Source organism: Epithele typhae (assembly GCF_022376455.1).
Source record: "Epithele typhae strain CBS 203.58 chromosome Unknown BXZ73scaffold_96, whole genome shotgun sequence".
Taxonomy (NCBI): domain Eukaryota; kingdom Fungi; phylum Basidiomycota; class Agaricomycetes; order Polyporales; family Epitheliaceae; genus Epithele; species Epithele typhae.
In genome coordinates, this window is record NW_025954287.1 from 58,320 (window position 1) to 83,531 (window position 25,212).

A 25,212-nucleotide genomic window follows, 5' to 3' on the forward strand; every position below is an offset into this window, starting at 1 on the left:
ATTCAGCCCTTCTCAAGATAAGATGATGTGAAGCATTGCGTTACACTACTGTACAAGGAGGCTTGCTGTTCTCGGGGAACCCGCCTAAGCCCACAGACCTTCCAACGGATCAGCCGGAATCTTCTCAACATCCATAGCAAGCTCTTTCATGACCTCATCTATCGACTCCTGGCTTTCCCTATCTTCGGCTTCCTCAAGAGCTACGGGGATGATTAACCTTCGAGATGCACCGGCAGCGCGGGCCTCACCTTTGCCTCTGCCGCCACCCAAGCTCTCCTCAAGGCCCTCTTCTCCGCTTCTGGATGCAATCAGCAGCAACTCAGTCCCCTCGTAGTCCAGCATCTCCCTCCTCTCACATGCGGCAAACCGCAGCCCGTATGTCTCGTTCCCGCGCCGCCCGCCCTTCCCGAACACGCCCTTCATAATCTCGGGTGGGTACTGGGCGCGTTGCCTTCCGGGAGCCCTGCCCTGGACCGCTCGCCGGCGCGAGCGGGTTCTTGACCGTCACGACGAAAGACGACGCGGGGTGAACGCCGAGCGTCCTCTGCACCTCCCCCAGCTGGTCCGCAGAGGGTGCGAGAGGTGGTACCCGAGATGGGTCTCGCGCTGAGACGGTATCCGTGCGTCCTGGTTGACGATCGCGTACGCCGCCGCGAGCCGCGCCGGCCTTGGTGGCGCGTTCCTGCACGCCGTCAACGTCTGATCTACGGTCCCGTCCGCCGGAAAGCGGCGAGTCGGCGAGGCGACGCACCCCTGGTCTTGGTTTCGTACGTCGACCCCTCCAGGCCCGCCTGCAGCGCCGTCAGGTCATCTCCGACGCTGTCGACGGACGCCCAGAACATCTGCCTCCGCCTGCCACCGCCCCCGCCAGCCCGCTCGGGGTCTGGAAGCCCCTTCTTCCCGACGTGGATCAGGCGGAAGGGCTTCTTCGGCTCGTCCTGGGGCTCCGCGGCGGGCACGGCGTCCGCGCCTTCCTCGACGAGGCCATCTCCCGCTCCTGCTCCCCATCGTTGGCCGTGTCGGCGGCGGAACCGGACGCGAACTGGGGGGCCGCGGCAGAGGAGGATGTAGAACCGCTGGACGTCGTCGAGCGAGTGGGCCTCCTCGCGCTCGACCTTGGGCCGGTAGAAGAAGTAGATGTGGCCGCGCTCGATGGTGCCTGCCGCACCGGTCGGCGAGGGTACGAGACGGCGGATCGGAGACGCACCTGCCTGATACGCGTTCTCGAGGGGGTGCTTCCCCTCCTGCGCGTCCTCCGCTTCGTCCATCTTGGACTTCTTCGCAGGGGGCCGCTCGACGTCGTCGTCCTTGGCCTCGGGCCCCTCTCGCTTCTCTCCCACCTCGACCTTCACTCTTTCCTCTCTGACTTGGGCTTCTCCTCCTTCTTTTTCGCCTTCTCGCTCGTCGTCGCCGCTCTGGCCGAGGCGGGCTTGCGAGAGCCGGTGGGCTTCTTCGAGACTTCGCTGGGGAGCTGGCTGACGCTGTTGCCTCTCACCCTGAACGTGCTGTCTTGAGATCGAGTGGCGACCATAGTGGTGGTGGTACCGATGAAAAGGAAAAACGAGACTTTCGCAGGTCGAACGGCGACTGTATGTATGCGCAACCGTTCAGGCGTCACAGGAGACCATGACGTCATCGACGACGCCGACCGTCTCTGCTCGCCTCGGAAGACGAGGATCGTGCGACCGCAGTCAAGCTCAGCCATTGAAATCGATCGTTTTTCAAGGTGGAAAGTACAAGTACAGTCGGGAAGCGAACTTCTGGTTACTATATACACACATGCATCCTCCTGCGACCCGCACCCTCATCGTCCACGTCCGCACGCGCCGGGCACCCGTCGTCGCCCGCTTCGCGACGCCCCACCAGCCCAGCAGGTCCGCACCGAACGACGGGCGGCGCGGGCGGCGGCGGGGATAACGCTGTGTCAGGCGGCATGCGTGGGGTACGAGCGAACAGGAGGCCACCGTCCAAAAGACCGAGTCAACGTCAGCGGAAACCCGTCCCCAGGGATCGAAAAGCATGCGAACCTGGCAGTACCACCCACGGGGCCCACGGGGGTCCGAGCCACCCCCGTTACATTGGCCGCCGCCGTTGGGGATCCAAGCGCCGGCGGCGCGGACGCGTGCTCGTCCAGGAGCCGCTCGAAGTCGAGCTTCGGGTCGTAGTAGAACGGCGCGAAGGCCATGTGGGTTGCAGGTGCGAGGGGATCGTCGGGGTGTGTGACCGCGGGAAGACAGCAGTTGGAAGGGCCGACGGTCTCGTGTCCAGCTGGTTCGTTTATATACGCACGCTCGCGTCGGAGGCGCCGTGAGGAGCCCAAACAAACGATGCTGCTGGATGCGCTGCCGCTGGGCGCGCGCGTCCCACCCGTTCTCCGAAGCGGCGACATTTGTGGTTCAGATGTGTCCGATCGGGTGGTGCTGCAGCCTGCAGCACCGACTGGTGCAGTGCTCGTCCTCAGCGCGTACGTACAAGACCAAACCGACGTAAGCGGACACCACAACAATCGCGTCAGGGAAACAGTCCAGAGCAAAAGAGAATACGATTGCGAACGAGGAGCGTCATAACGTAGAGTGATAAGTTGTGGGCGAGCGGAGCATATAGCTAGCGACAGATACAATTACAGACCGGAGACCGCGTCGTCATACACACAAACACACACAGACCCGCGCCGGCCGGGTCGATTAGCAGCTGGTGTCCACCGTCCAAGTACTGTCCTCTCTCCCCGCTCCCGACACAGAACGACAAGATCAGACCGCGATCATCTCCACGTCCCGCACCTCCCTCTCCAGCCCGCGCACCTCCTCCTTCACGCTCGGACTCCGCGGCGGCGGCGGCGTGCCGTGCTTGCGCCGGTACTCCGCGTTGATCGCGAGCAGCATGTCGCGGATGAGCCGCGCGTGCTCCTGCCGGTCCTCCACGGGCGCCCCCAGCGCGATGCGCCCCACGCCCCGCGCGAGCTCGTCCTCCCGCCCGCCGCGCGACAACGCCGTGATCGGCGGCAGCACCGGGTACATCGACGACCCCTTCCCCGCTGCCGCCGTAGTCGGTTCCGGCATCGACTCCTCCGACGCGGACCGCGACAGCGGCGCGGCGCGCGGGGGGATCTGCGGGGACACGGTCGCCTCGCGGCTCGAGCCCGAGCCGGACGACGACGCGCTGGGCGAGGGCGAGCGGTACTGCGCGCCGAGCGGCGGGAGCTTGAACTGCGCGTCGCCCGCGGTGATGTGCGGGTACAGCGGCGAGGACTTGTTCGGCGCGATCGCGGACGTCGACGAGGACGCGTACGACGACGCCGCGAACGCGGTGAGCTTCGCGGGCAGCCCGCGCTGCCGTGCGGGGCCGAGCGACGGCTCGACCGGGGCGGGGCGCTTGCTCAGCGACGGCGCTGGGACGACGCGGCGGCGGAGGAGGAGTCGGGCCCGGCAGACTTGAGCGGGACCATGGTGCGGTGCGTCTTCGAGTGGTAGTCGACGGGGCCGAGCTGGACGACGGGCGCGGCGCGGCCGGTGCGGAGGTAGTCGAACGTGGCCGCGCTCTCCGGCGCGACGGTGAGCGGGATGTGCGGCGGCGTCGCGTTCGGGGGCGTGGACATGCCCGAGTGCGACGACCCTGGGGACGCGACGAGGTTCCCCGCGATGTCGAGGTACGAGGAGTAGCCGTGGACGCCCCCCTGCGCCGGGTACGCGTGCTGCATGGGCATCGGCGGCGAGGGCGTGAGGTTGAGCCCGAGCATGTGCTCGTCGGACGCGGACGCGCGCATGTCGCGGCGGTATCCCCCGACCGGGGGACCGCCCATGTCGTGTCCCCTGGCGTACATGGCGTACTGCTGGACGTGGTGCCCGTGCGAGACGCGCGGCGCGGCGTACGACGCGTTCGGGTGCGACGAGAACTCGTTGAGGGGCATGTATCCGCTCTCGCCGTGGTAGCCTGCGCCTGAGCCGGGGCCACCCGCGTTCGGCACGCCCGGCATCCCGCCGAGACCGAGCTGCGCCAGGTTGGCGGGGTCGAAGAAGTTCGCGTCGTCGACCGCGGATGGCACCGATTGGGAGTGGTGATGACGCGAGCCTGGGTGGGCGTGGGCACCGCCGGCCGCGACGTCACGACCGAGAGTGATGAGAAATTCGTTCACCGCGGCGAGTTCTTCCGGGGTGCGAATGTCGAAGGAGACCGAGCGTGGGGGAAAGTTGCCCTGTGGGATCGGAACTGGAGCGGGGGCGCCGTTGGTGGTAGCGCTGAGCGACTGTTGGTAAGCGAGGTTGCTCAGGCGCGCGGCCATGTCTAAGTATGCAGCGCGCAGCAGTGAGTGAAGGTCTTGTCGTAAGCGGCCTCGGGACACTCACGGGGATCGTATGCGGGAGTCACACGTCGCTTCTTGACATCGGAGAAGAATTCGTCAACGGCGTAATCGTAGCTCCGCTTCGAGCCGCTGACGGGCATGTTGCGGGCCGGAACTTCGTCTGAGAGCACTTCCCATGTCGGCAGCGAAGGGTGGACGCGGTACAACTGACCCCGGCCGTGGGCGGCGACAGCCTCCGAAGCGTAATCGAGCTCCGGCGAGGGTGTGGGCAATACGCCGAAGTCGGCCCCTAAGAGGAAGGGTCCGAAGGGGTGAGCGCGGGCGGGCGAAGAGGACGGCATGGAGACTGACCAGATGAGCTGTCTGAGAGGGAGAGGGAGGAGGACTTGGCGCGCGCGACGGGCACGCCGTGGTGCATGGGCGGGGCGAGCCCGTGGACCTTGTCGCTCTCACCGCGGACGCGGGAGGAGTAGGAGGGGTCGGTGACAGTGATGGCCTTGGAGTGCTTGTGCTGCGCGTGGTGCTCCTCGGTGTGAATCTTTTCGTGTTTCTTGAGGTCCTGGGGCCGCTTGAACGGCTTTTTGCAGATCTCGCATACATGAGGCTTGAGGGGTGTGTGCACTTGGGTGCGTGTGAGCCGTGGTGTTGGACGGAATAGGACGGAGGTCCGCTCGGGGGAGGGAGAGGGAGAAGTGGAAAACGTACCTCGGAGGTGGCTGGTGATGTGGTCGCGCTTGGCGCAGGTTGTGCCGCAGTCCTTCCACTTGCAGGTCAGGCAGAGATTGCCGGTGCTCTTGCGGCCAATGTGGTCATTGCACAGGTGGTTGTAGAGCGTCTCGGGGTCCGGAAGGACCTTCTCGCACTCGACCCACTGGCAGCGCTGGCCGGGATCGTCGGAGAAAGAGGGGGCTGCGGAGGAGGACTTTGCGGAGTTGTCGGGGGACGAGGACTCGTCCGACGGGGCGGAGGGGGATCCAGAGGCGAGCGTGGGCGAGGGCGGGGTTTGTGTCATGGAGAGGTGGGCGGGAGGGGAGGGCGGGGGATGGTCGAGGGCGGCGAAGAAGTCGAAGGGGTAGAGGTCGTGGAGGGTCTGCTGGAGAGTGGAGAGCGGAACGAGATGGGGAAAGGAGTCTTGAGACATGGCGTCGAGGGATAGTCTCTTAAGCTCGCTCGCCGATGTCGATCTCTTGGCACCCTCCTCCTGCCAAGGCCCTCTCATCCGTCGCTTGGCACGGCTTGGCACGCTTAGTCAGCATCCCTCTTCTCTCCTCTCTCGGCCCCGGCGCCTCCGCCCCAGCCTCGGAGTCCGGAGCAGGCGCATGCCAAGGCAGAGGCGTCCAGCGAGCCCAAAGCCTAACCGCCAAGCGATTCTGCCAAGCGGTGTGGCCGCTGTTCTCCGTGGGTCCATCCTCGGCTCGAGCGCCCACATGTGTGTGTGCACGCCCTCCGTCGGACTCCGTCGGCTCCCGACCGCGCGCGATCGCACCCCCCACCTCCCTGCGTACAACCGCGAGTGCGACCGCGTGGACGTGCGGGCGCGCCGCGCGACCTCGCACGCAGAAGGCGCGGGGGCTCGTGCGCCCCCCCGCCGCCCCACCGGAACCGCGGGTGTGCACAGTTCGGTGCATACGTTCGACGGTCGACGGAGAAAATCGCGAGGAACCGGAGGGTCACGCGCGCCGCGCGGGCAGGGCGGTGGCGTCGACGCGTCCCCGACTGCATTGAACTGCGTCGGACGGGTGGGAAGAGCGGGCGAGGTGGGGACGGGAAGCGGAGGGTTGCGCGGGCGCGGTCGGAACGAGTGGCCAGAAGAGGAACGTGCGCTCGACGGCGGCGCGGGCGGGCTCGGGTCCCTGGCGCACTCACGGAGCCGGCAGGAGGAGGATGTGGACGTCGGTGGATGGGAAGGTGTCATGATGAGGAAGGGGTCGGGACAAGCATTGCGCTTGCCGTCCGCGGCCTGCGTGCGTGCGAGCGCACGGAATGCTCGCCATCGTGCGCATCACTCAGCCAGCTCTTCATTCAGTCCCGCGGCACGACCCGGCACGACGCCCTGGCCACGGTCCTCCCCGCTCCCCGGTGGGATCGAGAAGCGTGCGGGCGACGAGGGCGCACCGCGTATGTCGAGCGCCGGGGCGGATGACGGCACACGCGCTCGGATGCGCGCGCGCGACACGATCGATGTCCCGCCCGGGCGAGCTCTGTCGACTGGACCCGCGAGCGCGCCGCGCCCGCCAAGTGTGTCGAAAGGGCTGCGGAAGCCGAGCGGACGCATGTGCCCGATCGCGATCTCCCGAGGGGGCTTGGCACCGGGGACCTACTCGCCAGCCCCGCGCGCCGCGTCGGGCGGGACGAGGACCGGGAGCACCGCTCGACGCCCTCCCCTCGATCGTCCTCCGCCCTGCCTTGGCGCGCTACAAATTCCAGCCCGCCACCCCCTCCTCCTCCGCGAGCGCGATCACCGCCGCGCCTGCGCCCTCCCCCCGCACGCTCGGCGCGCCGCCCTATCATCGTCATCCGCCTTGGGCCCAAGCTCTAAACTGGGCCGCTGACGGTCCAGCCGCCGCCTCGCCAGCCCAGCACGCCCAGTGCGGGCGCGCTTCCATTCCCAGCGTCACCCACGCTCTGGCATCGCCTGCGGAGTGGTTATGTTCTCCCGCACCCTCCTCCGCGCCAGACACCCCCGCCCCGCCGCACCTGCGCCGTGGCTCGCTGGGAGAATTAAAGCGGGCCGGCGACCTCAGCGCCCGCCTGTAACATATCCGTTACACGTGCCCAGCGCGCCGCACCTCACGCCCACGGCCAAAAATACGCGCCGCACCGCTGCATTGAGTCCAAGTGCGTACCACCGTCGCTCGACGCGAGCGGTGGAGTCGGAGGCCCGGCGGAAGGCTCGCGCTAGGGCGCACTGGGACGTGCACCAAGCCCAGCACGGGGACCGCGCCAAGGCTGCCTTGCGAGCCTGGGTCGCTGTCGAATTTGTAGGACAAGCGTGCAGCAGACATCGTGCGCACCGGGGGTCTGGCACCCATGCACATTCGCTGGCTTGGGTCACCGCGGTCGCCGCACCGACATCTGGCGGACTGGGCGGGTGGAGCTAGAGTGCTGGACGTCGGACGCAGACCGTGCGCGTGAGGCCTCGAGGAACGGATGAGTGCCGCGAGCGCTGGGATTCTATCTTCTGGTCTCGCGAGCACACGCGCCCCGGAGCGGAAGAACGCGAGAAAGGACTAGGATTACAGGATTAGTACAGCACACGTCGTAACGTACAAAGGCCCTTCTCGAGTCCACAATGAAATCGAACGCGGCGGCAGACGCGGGTTGCGAGTCCGATTGGCGCGGACCGGGTGCTCTCGGGTTTGGCGCCGGATTCAACGAAGTCACAGCATGCACCTCGGCTTCAAGCTTCAAGCGTTCACCCCAGAGACCTTCGTCAAAGTCGGCTTAGCCGGCACCGCGTCTGAGCGCAATCGCACATCCTGGCGGCGAGCTTGCAATCTGCTCGGGCCGAGCGACGGCTCACTTCTTCCCGATCATGAGCTTCAGCTTGGGCATCCCCGCGGGCGTGCCCGGCGCCGAGTCTCCCTCGTCGTCCTCGTCGTCCTCGTCCTGCTCCATCGCCATCACTGGGGGGCTCGTCGCGAGCGGGGAGGGCCCGTGCGCGCCCGCGAACGACGGCGCCCGCAGCGAGTTCCCGAGCGAATCCCCGAGCGAGAAGCTTGCGGATGGGAGCGTAGGCGTGCCCGAGGCCGCGGGCGCGGTGCCCGCAGGCGGGCTCGACGCCCCGCCCGGCACGGCCGCAGCGGGCAGCGGGGGGTTGCCGGAGTTGAACTCGGCCCAGCGGGGGCATTTGCGGTTCGTTTCTGCCGGTCGGGGCGGATGCGGGTGCGGAGAGTGGGACGCGCAGAGAGAAAGGAGTATGGGTATGTCAGCGGAGGTTCAAGGGAGAAGTGAAGCCGGGGAAGCAGGTACGTACTCATGTGTCCCATTTGCCCACAGTGCCCGCAGCGCCGCTGGGGTAGCCGGTGGGTGTCAGTACGCCGATGCATTGGAGGGAAGGCGCGGGCGGGGAAGACGCACCGTGGTGTCGGGTTTGATTGGACGGTTGAGCTGCAGCGGCGTCCCGCCCTCCTTGACTATCTTTGCGTTCTTTCGGTGGAGCCGCCGCTCCTGGTTCTTCTTCCGCCGGGCAAGCTCCTCCTCGATCCTGGCGGTGTGAGAAAAGATAGTCAGCCCTCCGCGCCTACCACGACGACGCGCCGACGACCGACGATAGACGCACCTCTTGATCGCACGCCTGTCCCGGTCTGCGTCCCCGGTCGGGGCGAGCAGGTCTGTGATCGTGTTTTCCTCCTCGATCGCCTGCCGCTTCTTCACGTACGCGTTGATCACCGCCGCGTCGCGTACGATCTCGTGCCGCACCTCGCCGTTCACGACGCGCTTGATGCGGAGGACGTGCTTCCCTTCCGCCGCCGGACCGAGGCTGCCCTCACGCAGTGCGAGAGACGACCCGCGGCTGAACACGGGCGACGAGGGCGTGGCCTCGGCCCTCCGCACCGCCTCCTCGTCCTCCTTCGTCAGCTCGGGCTCGTCCTTGCGGCTGAGCGAGGCGAACTGCGCCTTCCAGATGCGCTCCACCTCGGACTTGTAGATCAGCTGCTGCTCGGCAACGTTGTAGCGGTGAGCCGACTTGGGGCGGTTCTCGGCCTCGGCTACATCACAAGCGAGCTCAGCAGAAAGCGGAGACTTCGACAACATGAGACATACCAAGCTTCTGCTCGTAGTCCTCCCCCGCCTTGACGAAGATGTCCTTCATAGAGACACGGATGAAGCTGAACGCCTCGCCGCGGCCCGTAGGGTCGCCTTCACCGTGGAGCTTGAGCATCGCCTTGGCCTGTGTGGCGAACAGGAAGTTCTTCGTCGTGATCCAAGGCGCCAGCTGCTGCTCGATGGAGAGGTTGCCCTCGTCTTCCTCCGCCACCTCCCCGTTGTAACTGTAACCGGAGTCCTGGAGATGCCGCTGGCCGACCTGCATGCTCTCCGACAAGACGACCTGTTCGGGGGTGACCATCTTCAGCATGTCGGTGTCCGAGGGGATCGTCCAGTTGCCCTTGAGCCGCCAGAAACCTTGGTGCGGCCCTCGCCGGTGGTACTCCATGAACTCCTTCAGACGCTGACGCATCTGCAGCTCGTTCTGGTCCGGGAAATACTTCATGAGCCGCGAGATCTTCAGGCGCTTCTCCGTGCTCTTCTCCAGTAGCTTGAACGCTATGATCTGAAGACGGAGCTTGATGGTGTTGGTGATCTTCCGAGAATGTGGACCCGGGACTTCCGTCACAGGGTACGTCTGCCCGACGACGAACAGGTGAGGGATCTCGCGGATATAGTACTTGGCCTCGCCTTTGACCGTCGTGCTGACAAAGGAATCAGCACGAGACGCGCGCGCACAATACACAACAGCCGCCCTACCGAATGAGGAGGAAATCCGTTGGGTAGGGTTTTTGTCGGAACAGAGGAGCTCGGAGCAGGTTATTGTACAGAGCCTGTACAGTTTGTCCGGGATACACGTAGCCGAATTTCATGAACGGAGATTCATCTTGCGGCTCAATCACGATCGGCTCGCCAAGTTCGCTCTGTGGGCAGGGTCAACACCAAGACTGTCACCGTGACGCGGGTCACGCACCTTCGGTATGTGGTCGTCCTTCTCGCTCTTCTTGCGATAGTAGTTCACAAGAATACTACCCATACCGAAGTTGGAGATGATAGGCGGGTGCTCCTCGGAGAATTCCCAGATGACGAAATTGCTCGTATCGCGCAGGCTGAGATCGCCTGTTCGATGCAGACCTTCGCCAATATCGCCGCCCTTTCCAACCTTGCGTCCGGCCTTGTCTTCTTCTTCTTCGCCGTCCGCACCTTGCTGAAGTGTATCTCGATGTTGGAGGGAAACTGTAGGGCGGGCGGTGGAAGGAGCGCGCCTCCTGTTTCGACAGGCGTGTCTTGTACTGGAGAGCAATCAGCAGGCGCACCATGCAGCAACCAAGTGACGTACGAAGGGCAACTGCAGTTTTTGCGCAGGATACGCATGTTCCACAACGAGCTGACCGAACGTTTGCCGTACACGATGCGCCCGCCGTCTTTGGAGACCTCGTAAAATTGGTCGTTCGAGATATTGAATTGTCTTCGGTTGGTTGTCTGCCCGCAGTCGTTTCCGCGGGCGAACGACTTCTTGGGTCGATGGGCGGTCTTCCTGCACCGTGTCTTCCTCGTGCAGCTCGAGCTGAGTGAAGTCCCGGAAGGGCTCGCGAGGACCCCAAATAATGCTTTGGGTCCAGACCCCAGACCCAAGCGTCTTGTTCAGTGGCCTCGCGAGATCGGTGTCAGGTAAGCCTAGCGAGCCGTCAACGTCCTCATCCGGTTCCCAAATGACCCTATCCTCCCAGTTGGTGATGTTGACAAGATCAAACGAGCGGTCGTCAAAGGGAATTGCGGAAGAGCCGTCCGACGTCCGTGCCTTCATGACGGTGAGCCAAACTCAGCGAACATGAATAGCGAAAGCACACACCTGAAGTGCTCGGCGGAGGTCATGCTCGACATCACCAGCCGCGACTACTTGTTCTACTCGTTTGCTTTCCACTTGACGTTCAGTATCTCCGACGATAGCCTGAAGGAAGTTCTTCGGCACTTCCTTCTTCTTCGGATACACCGATTCAACTGTGGGCAACGATCACACGTGAGGACGGCTTCAAGAACAAGTAATAATTATAAATGGTGGAAGACATATTTTGGCCAGTATATGGGTGCTTTTGGTACGTCACCACAAAGGGGTGATTGCGCGAAGTTGGATACCAGCGTAATTGGGCAATTGGGACACAAGAGTGACCAACCACAGTTGTAGCGAAGTGTGCAGAGTAGCAGTGGAAAATATGGTTCTCAGGTTGCAAGGATACGGGGAAGACGCAAAGGCATACAAGCGGGCGAATCTCGAGCGCAAAGCACTCACCAGTGAAAGGCCGCTTGGAAAGAAGTGATTTGTGGACCGTGACTCCCTTGAAAAGCTCGGTGAACTCCAAAACCTTGTCTTTCTCGAATGTCGGAAACCTTTCATACACGGTCTTTGGACGCTCCACCATCCGCCGAACAATACGTTTGCGCTTCTGTCTGACGCCAATGGAGGGCGACAGGACCTCCGCTTTGACCATACTGACGTCTTCTTCCTCCTCTTCTTCGGCAAGCTCCCTGTCCACTTCGTCCTCATAGTCCTTTCCCTCTCCAGGGCCAACCACTGAATCGCCGTCATCGTCCCAGCGGTCATTGTAGATCTGCTTTTCGCTCAATGTTGGAACCCCAGAGATGCCAAGCTGGTTTGAGAGCCCCGGTCCAGTTGGTAGGTCAAGTCCGGAAAGTACATTGTTGAGCGAGAAGCCCGTAAGCGTCGCAATGACACTGTCTTCTTCCTGTTACGACCCTGAGTATAACGCGCGCAATAGGAATTACAGGGGACGTACTTGGGACATCACAACAGATGAGAAACTGTATGCGTGCCAGGGCGTAAAGGGGGGCCCGCAGGTAAGAGCAGAGGCGTCGTTGAGGCGGCCCTAGTCAGAGATGGAAACAGCAGGAACGGCAAGAGCAGGAGGACGGTGGCTGAGAGCGTTCGCCACAGGTCGCCGTTTAAGTCGGGTCGGAGCGCCCGTGAACGGCCACGTGGAACCGCACATCGAGATCTCAGTGCGGACGCTTATGCAAAGCGCGTCGTGCGAGACCCCGCCCAGTTCAAGCCCTACCCTGCCTCTCTCCTCCACACCACCACTCCCATCTCTGCACTGTTGCCCTTCTTGAACTCGTCTATCCTTCCTCTTGTCCTCCTTCCACTTCAGAAAATGTCTGCCAAGATCACTTTGGACAAGGACACTAAGCAGAAGCTCGATGTGCGTCTCCTCGTTCTCCTCGCCCGGCGTGTCGCTTAACGCGTTCGCGAACAGGACTACAGAACATCTGCAACACTGACTGGGGAGCAGATTGTCTTCAAGACGTTCCCGAAGAAGGTATGTATCTCGTTCGCTGAGCATGAGGGTGGTTACCCAACCCTTCCCTTCCCAGATCCTGTAAGTTCGACCCCTTGAAAGTTGTCTGGTATCATATCCAGACATAGTGTAACCGATGTCTGTTTTTAGTGAGCTTCAAGACTTCGTGGACTCCACGTCCAACCCCCAGTCACCTTTCCATCTGTCGAATGCCTCCCATTCTACAGACGCTACTGTCTACCCCACACCCTCGACCACTGAACCAGACTCCAAGAAGAGGAAGCTTGACTCCGGAGCAGTGAAAAACGGCGTGGCTGCATGCTCAAGCAATGACATTCAACACGCCAAACATCCCGGGATGATGCTTTCCAACAAGCATATGATTGCAGTCCACGAGACCCTCAAGCGCGAGTGCGAGATTCTGGTCGACCTTTGCGTGAGTACAATCATCACGTTTTCTCCTTCCGTTTCCTAACCATATGACACAGGACAAAGTCAAGTTGTGGATCAATCTCTCTATGCCAAAGTGAGTCACATCCTCAGTGACTCTGTGTCCACACCGATCTCATATGGCCACATTCAGGATTGAGGAGTAAGCACATCCCCACTTCTGAGAGAGAGAGCTCGTGTTGACGGATTGGGGCCTGAAGCGGTGATAATTTCGGTGCGTTCATTGCTCCTGCCTTATGTGTACCGTAGCTGATCCTAAGGTATCCAGGTGTTCAAATTCAGGAAGGTTCGTCAATGCAGCTACGCACGGGCCGCTCCCACACATTAACAACCTCGTAGATTGTTTGTCCGAGCTTCACCGCTCCCAGGAAACGGCACTCAACCTCCGCGATGCTGCCCGTCAAGACTACCTCACCCGCGCCAAGATCTGCACCAAGGTCATGAAGTACCCGTTCGTCGAGGATTATGCGGTACGCCTTGTCATCCCGGAAATATTGTGCCATAGGTTCACCTGTTGGTCCTAGTTGTCTTTGAAGGAGCATGATGAAAGGCAGTTGTTCATGGCCCGACAGCAGCTTCATGACCTGAGGAGCGTCTACGCGGTATTGACTGACATCTTGCACAAGAACATCGACAAGGTGCGTTCCTTGAGTTGACGAGACGTCCGCACCGCTCATGGTATCGTTCCCTAGATCCGTTCGCCCAAAGGCAACAACTCTGGTACTATGTACTGAGCGTTATCCTCGCTCTAGATGAGCTTGCTTTGTTGAAGTTCTTCGTTCAACCCAATGAGTACATTATAGAGTATATATAACGACACCACACAACGCACATGTATCATAACCGACTCGCAGACTACTCTACACGCATGACTATTTTCGATACAAGGGCATTCGCGATACACACTTCATACAAATTGGAAGTACGTACATCACTGCTCCTACAACATCATCGAATGTCGATCATACAGAGATCGTTTTGAAGACATTGAAGCCGTCATATGCCGTGCTGATGACCATGCCTGGAATCTGTGGATGCCAGTGAACTTCCTTGACGTCCTTCTGTCCTTGGTGCACGAAGAGTAATTGCGGCGGCACGTCGCGTCCACCCTCTGTCGCGTCCATGGCTCCAGTCTCGTCGTCGTCCTGCTCCACCGCAAGATCCCAAAGCGTGACCTGGTCATCGGCACCCGAAGCAGCGAAGATGGAGTCTTCGGTGGGGTGCCACTCGATAGACGTGATGGGCGCGGTGTGCCAGTTGAACGCGGCTACGGGCGTAGGGTCGGGGGCATCCGATCTGCGTGAGCATTCGTGAGCCATCGCTCCGCGGGACGCCAAAGCGAGTCACGCACCCGCTCTTCTTGACGTTCCGCAGGTCCCACGTCTTGATCCCGCCCTCGTCGCCGCCGCTGAGCAGCAGGTACGTCGACGCGCGGTTCCAGCTGACGACGTTCACGTCGCTCGCGTGCGCGCGCTCGATGCCCGCGACGCTCCTGCGGCCCTTGGTGCGCACGTCCCACACGCGCACGCTCTGGTCCGCCGAGCACGACGCGAACACGGTCGGCTCCGACGGCGACCACTGCAGGTCCTCGACCGAGCTCGTGTGGCCCGCGAACGGCTGCGCGAGCGCGTTGAACCCGGCGGGGCCCGCGGTCGTCAGGAAGATCTTCGAGTGGACGTCGCCGGAGAGCAGGCGGAGCCCGCTCGGGCTCGCGCCGCCGGACGAGGCCCAGTCGAGCGCGAAGCCCTCGGCGCGGCCGTGCGAGGGGACGGTGAACGCGGGGGTGTGCGCGCGGGACTTGTCGAGGGTGTAGCCGGGGACGTCGAGGGCTTCGATGAGCGGGCGGACGTCCCAGATGTGCACCTTGCCGGTCTCGGACCAGCTCGCGACGTAGTATGGCTGCGAGACGGGAGGGAGGGGGGAGGATGCGGGGAGGGGCTGGGCGCGGACTCGGTTCACGCCGCCGAGGTGAGGGATGGAGCGGTGCTCGAGCAGGGGATCTTCGTCCAGCGCGTCCTCGTCCTCGTCCTCTTCGTCGTCCGAATCTGGAGAAGCTCAGTCTCCCATGAGAGGAGTTCGGATAGGACACGTGCTCACCGTTCTCTCGCTGGGTCTTCTGCAACGATGACATCTTATACACGAAAATCTCGTTGTTCTTCGCGACGTCGGCCTGGGTGCCCGCGACAATGTATGCAGTTGCGGGATAGCGTTGTCTCTGGTCTCCGAGGTTGTCACGCAGAATGTCGAAGGAAAGGCACGGCCAGTTGACGGACATGTTGTGGCGCATGATGTATACGGATTCGTCGGGCTCCAGAATCTCGTCCTTGCCCAGATGATGGACTCCGGGTATGAAGGCGTCCGGAGCTGGTGGCTGCTCTTCGGATTCTTCAATCGGCGGCATGACCTCGTCGTCCACATCCATTCCTTCTTGGGGTATAAGACAGGACACGCGAAGAAGAGGCGGAGAATACACACACCGTCCTCGGCCTTCCCTTCCCCGCCGTCTACGACCTCCTCGTCGCTCTCATACTCATCCTCCCAGCCATCCTCAAACTCCCCCATCTCATCTTCCATGGAGACATCCTTCTGCTTTGAGACCGAGCGTGGTGTTTTCCGGGACCCTTCATGGCTTCCAGGAGGAGCTTGTATTTCCGTGGCCGATCGTTTGGACATGTGGGCTGAGAGTAGAGTAGTGGGGCAAATCAAGAGGATCAACTTTTGCGGGACAGTCGGACTCACTGGGAATGAGCGCCTGATTGTATTTTTCGGGATCGGAGGCACACGCCAGATTAGATTCGCACGGATATCTTATCGCACCCCAGAAGCATCAATAGATAAAGCACCCAAACCGCCGACTATACAACTTGAACTAGGAATGGTTATGTCGCAATCTCGCTGGGTTTATAAAGTATAGCACTTGAATCAAAACAGGTTGGAGTATGTGGCCACACCAACTTCCAGCACAAGGACAGCGTTAGACCGCGTTGGATCAAGGTCGGCTGGCAGCAGTTCGGAGTGGATTTCAGAACGTATAAAGGAGGAGAACTCGGGCCCTAAGAACATAGGTAAGATCTACAAAAGTGAATAGCGTCGTAAACCTGATGGGCGCGGTTAGTGCTCTCCTTCGGAGATGGTGAAGATCTACGCGGCACTGATCTTGATTGTAGGAGGATTTCTCAAGCACAGAATGTTGAAGCTGTGCCGCCAGTCTATTAATTATACTTCCACTAAGGAATGCGAATCGTGATTCTATTGAGCCTGAGAGCGAGAGACGACAATGAACGAGTGAACGTCGTCTCCACGGCAGCATTCACCAGGAGGGTTCCGGGCCGCAGGTAGACGTGCATCTGAGCGCAGATAGTCAGGTGAACAGCGACAAATCAATTGTGCGCCAAAGTACAACATTCGATGACGTGACATCAGAGAGCCGGACCCTGCAGCTCTTCCAGGTGGGCTCTGTACAGCTTCCATAGCTTAGAGATCTTCCGTCCAGTAAGGTCCTTAAATATATGCTCGTCGTACTCCTTGTCCTTTAGGCCCTCGTTGAGTTCGCGGATAGTGCCATCTCCGTACCGGCTTTCTATCCACTCGAGGAAGTACGCGGTCTTCTGATAGCCTGCGTCCCACTCCCCGTCGGCCTCTTTCTTCCAGTGTGGGGGCCCAAGCCGGCGTTCAAGCGGACCCAGTCTGCACGCCGGCCCGAGGAAGGACATTAGCATTGCGAGCGGGGCAAGAGCGGGCTACAAAAATAGCACATACCGGCGACGCCTTCAATAAGCCCGCCGGGAGCTTTGTCGAGGCCGTTGTACTGGTAACAGTGAACCATCTCGTGCACGAGCACGCCAAGGATCTCGTCCTTGGCGCGGGCCTCGGAGTTGCGGATGTGGTTCAGAGAGAAATGGATCTCCTTGTGCGTGCGAGAACCAAAGGTGTGCGCAACGCCGTCCATGGGCCGGAGGACGAGCAGAACTTGCTCTACACTGTGCGGCGGGAAGAACGGCGCGGGCATCCGTGCGGGACATCATCGGGCGGGCAGCGTGATCGGACGAGGGGGGGGGTATGACGGCACGCGGAGGCAAGAAGTCAAGAGGAACTCCGCTTGCGGGCGCAGAGAGGAGCACGCACTGTGTGGGGACAGAGTTCGGGGTATAGAGCCACCTGAAGACGGTGGCAACGGCGTACCGCAAGGCCTCGTCGACGCGGATGTGGTCGAGGAAGAGCTTCGCACCGGGGTGAGCGAGGTCCTCAATGCGGACGTTGAAGGACGGGTAGGGCCAGTGAGGCTCGGGGTCGTGCGGCGGGGGAGGAGGCATCCCGCGCGGACGATGGTAGAGAAGGAGAGATGGCAGGTCACGGGCTACGCGACGGCTCCGGACGTGCCTGCCTTTCTGGGGATGGCGGCAATCGCGTCTGACGTCGGATTACCTCACCCCTCCGTCTTGCCTTCGCCCTCCATCTTCTCCCTCCTGCAGAGCGCATCCATTCGCCCCTTGCATTCAGCACCGATGACCTCTGACCCTCCAGCTGACTCTCGCTGGCACTCCGTCCACGGCTCGCGCGCACCGGCTGCTCGCTGCCTGGCTTCTGTCCCCGACGATTCTCCTCCACCAGAGCTCTCGCATAAAACGAAGCCAAGATGCGCCCTCAGCTCCAGGAGATCCTGTTCGACTTCCTGCCCAACCTCATGGCGCGCGGTCTTCGTCGTCTCGCGATCTTCCTGTCTGCTCTCGCCGCCAGCTTCTCTGCCCTTGCGGCGCCGCCGTACGCGTTCCCGGATTGCACCACCGCACCACTCGTAAACAACACCGTTTGCGATGTCACAAAAGACCCCGTCACTCGCGCGGCTGCTCTGATCGACCTCTGGACCAGCGTTGAGCTCACGAACAACACCGTCAACTCTTCACCTGGCATCCCTCGTCTCGGCTTGCCCCCATACAACTGGTGGTCCGAGGCACTGGTGAGCGAGTGTTTCTTCGGACGCATAGACTCTCGGTCTTACTTCTTGGCTCATAGCATGGTGTTGCGGGTAGTCCCGGAGTCAACTTCAGCCGCTCCGGGGACTTCAGTCACGCCACCTCCTTCCCTCAACCCATCCTCATGGGTGCTGCATTCGACGATCCTCTCATCCAGGCAGTCGCAAGCATCGTCAGCACTGAAGCTCGCGCTTTCAACAACGTCGGGCGTGCCGGTCTTGACTTCTGGACGCCTAATATCAACCGTGAGTAGCGTCATAGACCTCACTGTATGCCTCCAGAGACGAACCATTTCATTCAGCGTTCAAGGACCCCGTTGGGGTCGTGGCCAGGAGACCCCGGGAGAAGATCCTTTCCACCTGGCCCAGTACGTTTACAACCTCATCGTCGGCCTTCAAGGCGGCCTCGACCCCACACCCTACTTCAAGATCGTCGCGACTGCAAGCACTTTGCCGCCTACGATCTCGACAACTGGGAGGGAATCCAGCGCTATGGGTTCAACGCCATCGTAACACAGCAGGACCTCTCCGAGTACTACCTCCCCCCTTCCAGTCGTGCGTGCGCGATGCCAAGGTCGCCAGTGTCATGTGCTCGTATAACGCCGTCAACGGCGTTCCCTCTTGCGCGAACAAGTTTTTGCTTCAGGACGTTCTCCGCGACACATGGGGATTCAACGATGAGCGTTGGGTCACCAGCGATTGTGATGCTGTGCAGAACATCTATGACTCGCACAACTTCACCGCAAACCCTGCGCAAGCTGCTGCTGACGCGCTCTCGCTGGCACTGACATCGACTGCGGCACCTTCTCGTCGACGCACCTTCCCGACGCCCTTGCACAAGGATTGATCACAGTGGACGATCTCAAGCAGGCTGCCACGCGCCAATACGCCTCCCTTGTCCGGTGAGCTCACATGTGCACTGCAGCATATGACCGGGACTGACACTTTTGACAGCCTCGGCTACTTCGACCCGCCCGAATCCCAGCCCTACCGCCAACTCGCCTGGGCTGACGTCAACACACCGACCGCGCAGCAGCTCGCACACACCGCTGCGTCGAGGGGATGGTCCTCCTCAAGAACGACGGCACGCTCCCGCTGTCCCAGCGCGTCCAGAAGCTCGCGCTCATCGGCCCTGGTCGAACGCCACGACGCTCATGCAAGGAAACTACTTTGGTACCGCGCCGTTCCTCGTCAGCCCTCTTCTCGGCGCACAACAGGCCGGATTCGACGTCGAGTTTGTGTTGGGCGCGACCGTGAAGGGTACCGACACGAGCGGTTTCGCGGCTGCGGTCGCTGCGGCGCAGAGCGCGGATGCGGTCATCTTCCTCGGCGGCCTGGACGAATCCCTCGAGGAAGAGGCCTTGGACCGGCTGAACGTGACCTGGCCGGGCGTGCAGCTCGACCTCGTCGCGGAGCTCGAGAAGGTCGGGAAGCCACTGATCGTCGCCCAGTTCGGCGGTGGGCAGCTGGACGACACCGCGTTGAAGAACAGTCGCGCAGTAAGTCGCCTCCTTTGCACCCCACTTCAAACAGATGTCTGACAGTTCAACAGGTTAACGCGATCATCTGGGGTGGTTACCCAGGCCAGTCAGGAGGCACCGCTCTCTTTGACATCCTCACCGGCAAAACCGCACCCGCGGGCCGTCTCCCGATCACACAGTACCCTGCCGAGTACGCGACGCAGCTGCCGATGACGGACATGTCCCTCCGCCCGCACGACGCCTCCCCCGGCCGGACGTACAAGTGGTACACGGGAACGCCTGTGTTCGAGTTCGGATTCGGCCTGCACTACACTACCTTCCACTTCGCGTGGGGCTCCGCGCTCAAGCCGACGTACTCGATCAGCAAGGTGATGGCGCAGGCCAAGGCGTCCTCGGCGGCGTTCACGGACCTGGCGACGTTCGACACGTTCCCGGTGCGGGTGACGAACACGGGGAAGACGACGAGCGACTACGTGGCGCTGCTGTTCGCGAGCGGGAGCTTTGGGCCTTCGCCGCGCCCTAACAAGTCGCTGGTGGCGTACTCGCGGGTGCACGGGCTGGCGCCGGGGAAGAGCGCGACGGTGTCGCTGGACGTGACGCTCGGGACGCTGGCGCGGGCGGACGAGGATGGGGTGAAGTGGCTGTACCCGGGGACGTACACGCTGAAGCTGGACACGACGGGAGCGATGAGCCACACGTTCGTGCTGACGGGCGAGAAGGCGATGGTTGCGGACTGGCCGAAGGAGAGCTCGTGAGGGGAGATGGGGGCATCACGGAATGAATATGGCTGCATAGGGTCGATGCATGTGTGTACGATGCTGTGAGTAGCAACCAGCCTTTTCACAACAGATAGGACGTGTGAGCTGGCAGGCTTCAGACGTCGCTCGATCATTGCAGCCTCAAGTCGCCTCCAAGCCTCTTTGGCCTCCCGCGGCCTTGGCCTCCCCTTCGCGGCACCCGGTCCAGATCGCTCCGCGCCCCCGCCCACACGCCTCTGTCCAACGCCTCCCGAATGTCCCAGATGGCCTCCATCCGGGTCAAAGGGCGCTTGTCCCACGCGGCGCTGTCGGCCAACCACACTTCCGCCTCCACCCGGCCTGCTTCGAGCTCGCACAGGACCCTATCTTCGACCGCCCGACACTCCTCCGCCTCCTTCTCCGTCAACACCTCCAAAAACGTCGCGGGAGTCTTGCCACGGAGCACACAACGCCCCAGGAGCCCCCGCTTAGAGCAGCCTGAATCCTCCGAACGGGCGTCCTGGCCCGCACTGCCGTCCGGCGCCGCGTCCGAGTCCACGAGCCGCTCCCACAAGCCGCGGGCGAACCACGCGTGCGCGTACGCGTCTCCGATGCAGTCAGGGTGAATGCGGCGCAGCGCGCACGCCGCGACGAGCGCGCGCGCGAGCGGGACTGCCAGGCCGCGGCTGGAGCGCTGGAGCGTCGGGCGGCGCGAGGCCCACGGGCAGAAGTCGGGCTCGTACACGCCGAGGGTGTCGTCCGCGGGGTGCCACTCGCGTCGGGTGGCCGGGATCTCGATGGGCTCGTATACGCTGATGGGGTCCCAGCTCCGCCAGCAGCGCTCGAACTTGAGGAAGCCGATGGTGCGCGTGGTGGGCGGCTTACCGGAGGTGGCGGCAGGGGTAGGGCGACGTGGGCGACGATGTACTCGCGGGGCAAGTTGCGCTTGGTGTCCACGAAGTGATCGAGCCGGGTGACGACGCACGAACACAGAGCGTGGGATGAATGGACGTGGTACTCCGTAATCAGGGTTTTGATGAACATGGTCATCACTTCGTCGAGTCGCCATTGGATGGCCCATGGCACGTTTGCAGCTGGGCCAAATTGATGGAGGAGGACGGTAAGCAAAGTGGGACAGGCTCAGGAGGGGGGCCGAAGACCACCCTCTCGAGTACTTTGAGAAAAAACTCGGAAAACATCGACGGGGAGGGGGTCTGGAGCGGGTGACGGGGTCTCTTGGTAGTGGTTAGAATGAACTCCCACAAGTTTATACGCGTTCGGGATGACGTTTGTGGCACGAGCCGGCTTACATAACGACCCCTCACGACATTGCTCACTGCGGCAGTACGGGGAGTAGTAATTAAGTGAATGCCTGTCCCGCCGACGGTAACCCGGCAGCAGGCGGCGCGACGAATCATCGTGGTAATCTCACTCCAAGCTGTTGGAAGACTCACCTGCCCTCTTCCTTGTCCGAGATGACTCCTGACACGACGGGACGATCAGCCACTCGTAAGGTGATGGTTGCGGACTGGCCGAAGGACAGCTCGTGAGAAGAGCCGAGAAAGAGGTGGGGCACTAGGGAATGAGTTTGACTGCATAGGGTCGATGCATGTGTGTATGATGCAATGAGTGCGAGTTCAGCAACCAGCCTTTTCACGACACTTCTGGGACACGTGAGCACAACCAGCCTCCAACCAGACTTCCGCCCTCGCGATCATGGCGGCGGGCGGGCCGCCGCCGCCTGTCCGACACAATGTAGTGCGTGTGGAGGTCCGAGAGGCGGTCTGCCGCCATTGTTTTATAAGTTTGCCGTTGGATAGGGTGGTGCACGTTGCCAGAGAGGGGCGGCGGTAAGGCGGCGGTGACGGATGTGGCTGCTGTGCACTTTTCCTTCCCCCGCCTGCCACTTGCCACCGTCAGGTTTTCTGTTTCAGAATACGCCCGCACGCTTCTAGGATAGAAGCACAACGTTGGATTGGTGGTTTTGTATTGACGAGAAAGCATTTCAGGAACTCTGCATCGGGGGCTACTGTGAAATGGCGGAACACATGGTTCGAGACGACCGCGCGCGATAGGCATGCCTTCGTCAGGACCTCCTCGATTCCATCATCCTCTTCGAAACGCCAGACTTCACGTCGGTCTACTACGCACTGACAGCATCGTACACACATGCATCCACCCTATGCAGCCACATTCATTCCCTAATTCCCCCATCTCCCTCACGAGCTCTCCTTCGGCCAGTCCGCAACCATCGCCTTCTCGCCCGTCAGCTCGAACGTGTGGCTCATCGCTCCCGTCGTGTCCAGCTTCAGCGTGTACGTCCCCGGGTACAGCCACTTCACCCCATCCTCGTCCGCCCGCGCCAGCGTCCCGAGCGTCACGTCCAGCGCCACCGTCGCGCTCTTCCCCGGCGCCAGCCCGTGCACCCGCGAGTACGCCACCAGCGACTTGTTAGGGCGCGGCGAAGGCCCAAAGCTCCCGCTCGCGAACAGCAGCGCCACGTAGTCGCTCGTCGTCTTCCCCGTGTTCGTCACCCGCACCGGGAACGTGTCGAACGTCGCGAGGTCCGTGAACGCCGCCGAGGATGCCTTGGCCTGCGCCATCACCTTGCTGATCGAGTACGTCGGCTTGAGCGCGGAGCCCCACGCGAAGTGGAAGGTGGTGTAGTGCAGGCCGAATCCGAACTCGAACACGGGGTGCCCGTGTACCACTTGTACGTCCGGCCGGGGGAGGCGTCGTGCGGGCGCAGGGACATGTCGGTCATCGGCAGCTGCGTCGTGTATTGGCAGGGTACTGGGTGATCGGGAGGCGGCCCGCGGGCGCGATCTTGCCGGTGAGGATGTCGAAGAGGGCGGTGCCTCCTGACTGGCCTGGGTAACCACCCCAGATGATTGCATTAACCTGTCGACCTGTCAGACATATATTTGCGGCGTGGTAAGAGCGAGGCGACGTACAGCATGACTGTTCTTCAAGACGGTGTCGTCCAGCTGGCCGCCACCGAACTGTGCGACGATCAGCGGCTTCCCGACCTTCTCGAGCTCCGCGACGAGGTCCAGCTGCACGCCCGGCCAGGTCACGTTCAGTCGATCCAAAGCCTCGTCCTCAAGGGTTTCATCCAAACCGCCTGCGAAGATGACCGCATCCGCGCTCTTCGCGGCGGCGACCGCAGCCGCGAAACCGCTCGTGTCGTTGCCCTTCACGGTCGCGCCCAGTACGAACTCGACGTCAAAGCCGGCCTGTTGTGCGCCGAGGAGAGGGCTGACGAGGAATGGGGCTGCACCGAAGTAATTGCCTTGCATGAGCGTCGTGGCGTTCACCCAAGGGCCGATGAGCGCGAGCTTCTGGATGCGCGGGGACAGCGGGAGCGTGCCGTCGTTCTTGAGGAGGACCATCCCCTCGACCGCAGCGGTGTGTGCGAGCTGCAGTGCGGTCGGTGTGTTAACGTCAGACCATGAGATCTGGCGGTAAGGCTGGGATTCGGGCGGGTCGAAGTAGCCGAGGCTGTCAAAAGTGTGTCAGTTTGAGTTGTCGCCGTTGTATGTGCATTTGGAACTTACCGGACAAGGGAGGCATATTGGCGTGTAACAGCCTGCTTGAGATCGTCCACTGTGATCAATCCTTGGTCGAGGGCGGCGGGGAGGTATGTCGATGTGAAGGTGCCGCAATCGACGTCAGTGCCAGCGAGGAGCGCGTCAGCAGCAGCTTGCGCGGGGTTTGTGGTGTAGTTTTGTTCGACAAAGATAGTTGCCACTGCATCGCAGTCACTGGTCACCCATCGCTCGTCGTTGAAACCCCATGTGTCGCGGAGGATGTCCTGGAGCAGAAATTTGTTCCCGCAAGATGGGACACCGTTGATGGCGTTATACGAGCACATGACACTGGCGACCTTGGCATCGCGCACGCACGACTGGAAAGGGGGGAGGTAGTACTCGGAGAGGTCCTGCTGTGTCACGATAGCGTTGAAACCAAAGCGCTGGATCCCCTCCCAGTTATCGAGGTCGTAGGCGGCAAAGTGCTTGCAGTCGGCGACGATCTTGAAGTAGGGTTTGGGGTCGAGGCCGCCTTGAAGGCCGACGATGAGGTTGTAGACGTACTGGGCCAGGTGGAAAGGATCTTCTCCCGGGGTTTCCTGGCCACGGCCCCAACGGGGATCCTTGAACGCTGAATGAAATGGTTCGTCTCTGGAGTGCATACAGCGAGGTCTATGGCGCTACTCACGGTTGATATTAGGCGTCCAATAGTCAAGACCAGCACGCCCGATGTTACTGAAAGCGCGAGCTTCAGTGCCTATTATGGTTGCAACTGCATGGATGAGAGGATCGTCGAAGGCGGCACCCATAAGGATGGGTTGAGGGAAGGAGGTGGCAGAACTGAAGTCCCCGGATTGGCTAAAGTTGACTCCAGGACTACCCGCAACGCCGTGCTAGAAGACAAAAGTGAGCTCGGGAGTCTATACGCCCGAAGAGACCTAGCTCACCAATGCCTCAGACCACCAGTTGTATGGGGGCAAGCCGAGACGAGGGACACCAGGTGAGGAGTTGACGGTGTTGTTCGCGAGCTCATCGGTGGTCCAGAGGTCGATCAAAGCAGCAGCACGAGTGACGGGGTCTTTTGTGACATCGCAAACGGTGTTGTTTACGAGTGGTGCGGTGGTGCAATCCGGGAACGCGTACGGCGGCGCCGCGAGAGCAGAGAAGCCGACGGAGAGAGCAGATAGGAAGACCGCGAGACGACGAAGGCCGTACGCCATGAGGGGCAGGAAGTCGAACAGGATCTCCTGGAGCTGAGGGCGCATCTTGGCTTCGTTTTATGCGAGAGCTCTGCCAGTGGAGGGGAATCGTCGGAGACAGAAGCCAGGCAGCGAGCAGCCGATGCGCGCGAGTGCCAACGAGAGTCAGCTGGAGGGTCATAGGCCATTGGTGCTGAATGTAAGGGGCGAATGGATGTTTTCTGCAGGATGGCGAAGGCAAGATGGACGGGTGAGATAATCCGACGGCAGGGGCGATTGCCGCCATCCCCCGAAAGGTCGGCAGCCAGCGCTTGTCCCGCGTGACCATCGTGCGCGCGGGGATGCCTCCCCCCGTCTCACGACCCCGAGCCTCACTGGCCCTACCCTGCCTTCAACATCCGCATCGAGGACCTCGTTCGCCCCGATGCTAAGCTGTTCCTCGACCACATCCGCGACTCTGGGGTGTGCTGTTGCCACTATCTGCAGGTGGCTTTATACCCCAAACTCCGTTCCCACAAA

General features: G+C 61.8%; 9 protein-coding genes across 9 annotated transcripts; 2 read left to right on the forward strand and 7 right to left on the reverse strand.

Annotated features, from left to right (window-relative positions):
* Positions 1 to 84: 84 nt before the first annotated feature.
* BXZ73DRAFT_92980 (uncharacterized protein) lies at positions 85 to 1,268 on the reverse strand (the record flags this gene model as incomplete). The annotated part of the gene is made up of 4 exons (XM_048026550.1): positions 85 to 200; positions 249 to 451; positions 551 to 667; positions 709 to 1,268. 4 exons carry the CDS (start codon positions 1,266 to 1,268, stop codon positions 85 to 87), a joined length of 996 nt encoding a protein of 331 aa, XP_047872188.1.
* Positions 1,269 to 2,750: 1,482 nt separating this feature from the next.
* On the reverse strand, positions 2,751 to 5,312 carry BXZ73DRAFT_55548 (uncharacterized protein; the record flags this gene model as incomplete). Its single annotated transcript, XM_048021361.1, has 5 exons — positions 2,751 to 3,375; positions 3,399 to 4,281; positions 4,344 to 4,589; positions 4,652 to 4,921; positions 5,006 to 5,312. The coding sequence occupies 5 exons, from the start codon at positions 5,310 to 5,312 to the stop codon at positions 2,751 to 2,753; spliced, it is 2,331 nt and encodes a 776-aa protein (XP_047872189.1).
* Positions 5,313 to 7,819: 2,507 nt separating this feature from the next.
* Positions 7,820 to 11,814, reverse strand: BXZ73DRAFT_106983 (atypical/TAF1 protein kinase; the record flags this gene model as incomplete). The annotated part of the gene is made up of 12 exons (XM_048016794.1): positions 7,820 to 8,163; positions 8,277 to 8,313; positions 8,381 to 8,507; positions 8,583 to 9,012; positions 9,068 to 9,714; positions 9,770 to 9,933; positions 9,984 to 10,302; positions 10,350 to 10,492; positions 10,554 to 10,811; positions 10,863 to 11,011; positions 11,301 to 11,754; positions 11,806 to 11,814. 12 exons carry the CDS (start codon positions 11,812 to 11,814, stop codon positions 7,820 to 7,822), a joined length of 3,081 nt encoding a protein of 1,026 aa, XP_047872190.1.
* A 366-nt stretch (positions 11,815 to 12,180) lies between these two features.
* BXZ73DRAFT_92983 (proteasome activator pa28 REG alpha/beta subunit) lies at positions 12,181 to 13,508 on the forward strand (the record flags this gene model as incomplete). The annotated part of the gene is made up of 9 exons (XM_048026551.1): positions 12,181 to 12,228; positions 12,283 to 12,345; positions 12,479 to 12,760; positions 12,813 to 12,850; positions 12,975 to 12,988; positions 13,043 to 13,060; positions 13,114 to 13,244; positions 13,299 to 13,412; positions 13,467 to 13,508. 9 exons carry the CDS (start codon positions 12,181 to 12,183, stop codon positions 13,506 to 13,508), a joined length of 750 nt encoding a protein of 249 aa, XP_047872191.1.
* Positions 13,509 to 13,736: 228 nt separating this feature from the next.
* On the reverse strand, positions 13,737 to 15,447 carry BXZ73DRAFT_81967 (glutamate-rich WD repeat containing; the record flags this gene model as incomplete). Its single annotated transcript, XM_048023614.1, has 4 exons — positions 13,737 to 14,070; positions 14,126 to 14,819; positions 14,872 to 15,198; positions 15,252 to 15,447. 4 exons carry the CDS (start codon positions 15,445 to 15,447, stop codon positions 13,737 to 13,739), a joined length of 1,551 nt encoding a protein of 516 aa, XP_047872192.1.
* Positions 15,448 to 16,193: 746 nt separating this feature from the next.
* Positions 16,194 to 17,087, reverse strand: BXZ73DRAFT_106987 (plant basic secretory protein; the record flags this gene model as incomplete). The annotated part of the gene is made up of 3 exons (XM_048016795.1): positions 16,194 to 16,461; positions 16,530 to 16,754; positions 16,900 to 17,087. The coding sequence occupies 3 exons, from the start codon at positions 17,085 to 17,087 to the stop codon at positions 16,194 to 16,196; spliced, it is 681 nt and encodes a 226-aa protein (XP_047872193.1).
* A 371-nt stretch (positions 17,088 to 17,458) lies between these two features.
* On the forward strand, positions 17,459 to 19,982 carry BXZ73DRAFT_92986 (beta-xylosidase; the record flags this gene model as incomplete). The annotated part of the gene is made up of 10 exons (XM_048026552.1): positions 17,459 to 17,731; positions 17,788 to 17,992; positions 18,057 to 18,178; positions 18,226 to 18,305; positions 18,329 to 18,555; positions 18,588 to 18,648; positions 18,701 to 18,758; positions 18,806 to 18,881; positions 18,908 to 19,245; positions 19,299 to 19,982. The coding sequence occupies 10 exons, from the start codon at positions 17,459 to 17,461 to the stop codon at positions 19,980 to 19,982; spliced, it is 2,124 nt and encodes a 707-aa protein (XP_047872194.1).
* A 133-nt stretch (positions 19,983 to 20,115) lies between these two features.
* Positions 20,116 to 21,008, reverse strand: BXZ73DRAFT_106989 (uncharacterized protein; the record flags this gene model as incomplete). Its single annotated transcript, XM_048016796.1, has 2 exons — positions 20,116 to 20,811; positions 20,850 to 21,008. 2 exons carry the CDS (start codon positions 21,006 to 21,008, stop codon positions 20,116 to 20,118), a joined length of 855 nt encoding a protein of 284 aa, XP_047872195.1.
* A 1,175-nt stretch (positions 21,009 to 22,183) lies between these two features.
* BXZ73DRAFT_81970 (beta-xylosidase) lies at positions 22,184 to 24,759 on the reverse strand (the record flags this gene model as incomplete). The annotated part of the gene is made up of 5 exons (XM_048023615.1): positions 22,184 to 22,873; positions 22,919 to 23,465; positions 23,522 to 24,125; positions 24,183 to 24,387; positions 24,442 to 24,759. 5 exons carry the CDS (start codon positions 24,757 to 24,759, stop codon positions 22,184 to 22,186), a joined length of 2,364 nt encoding a protein of 787 aa, XP_047872196.1.
* Positions 24,760 to 25,212: the final 453 nt, after the last annotated feature.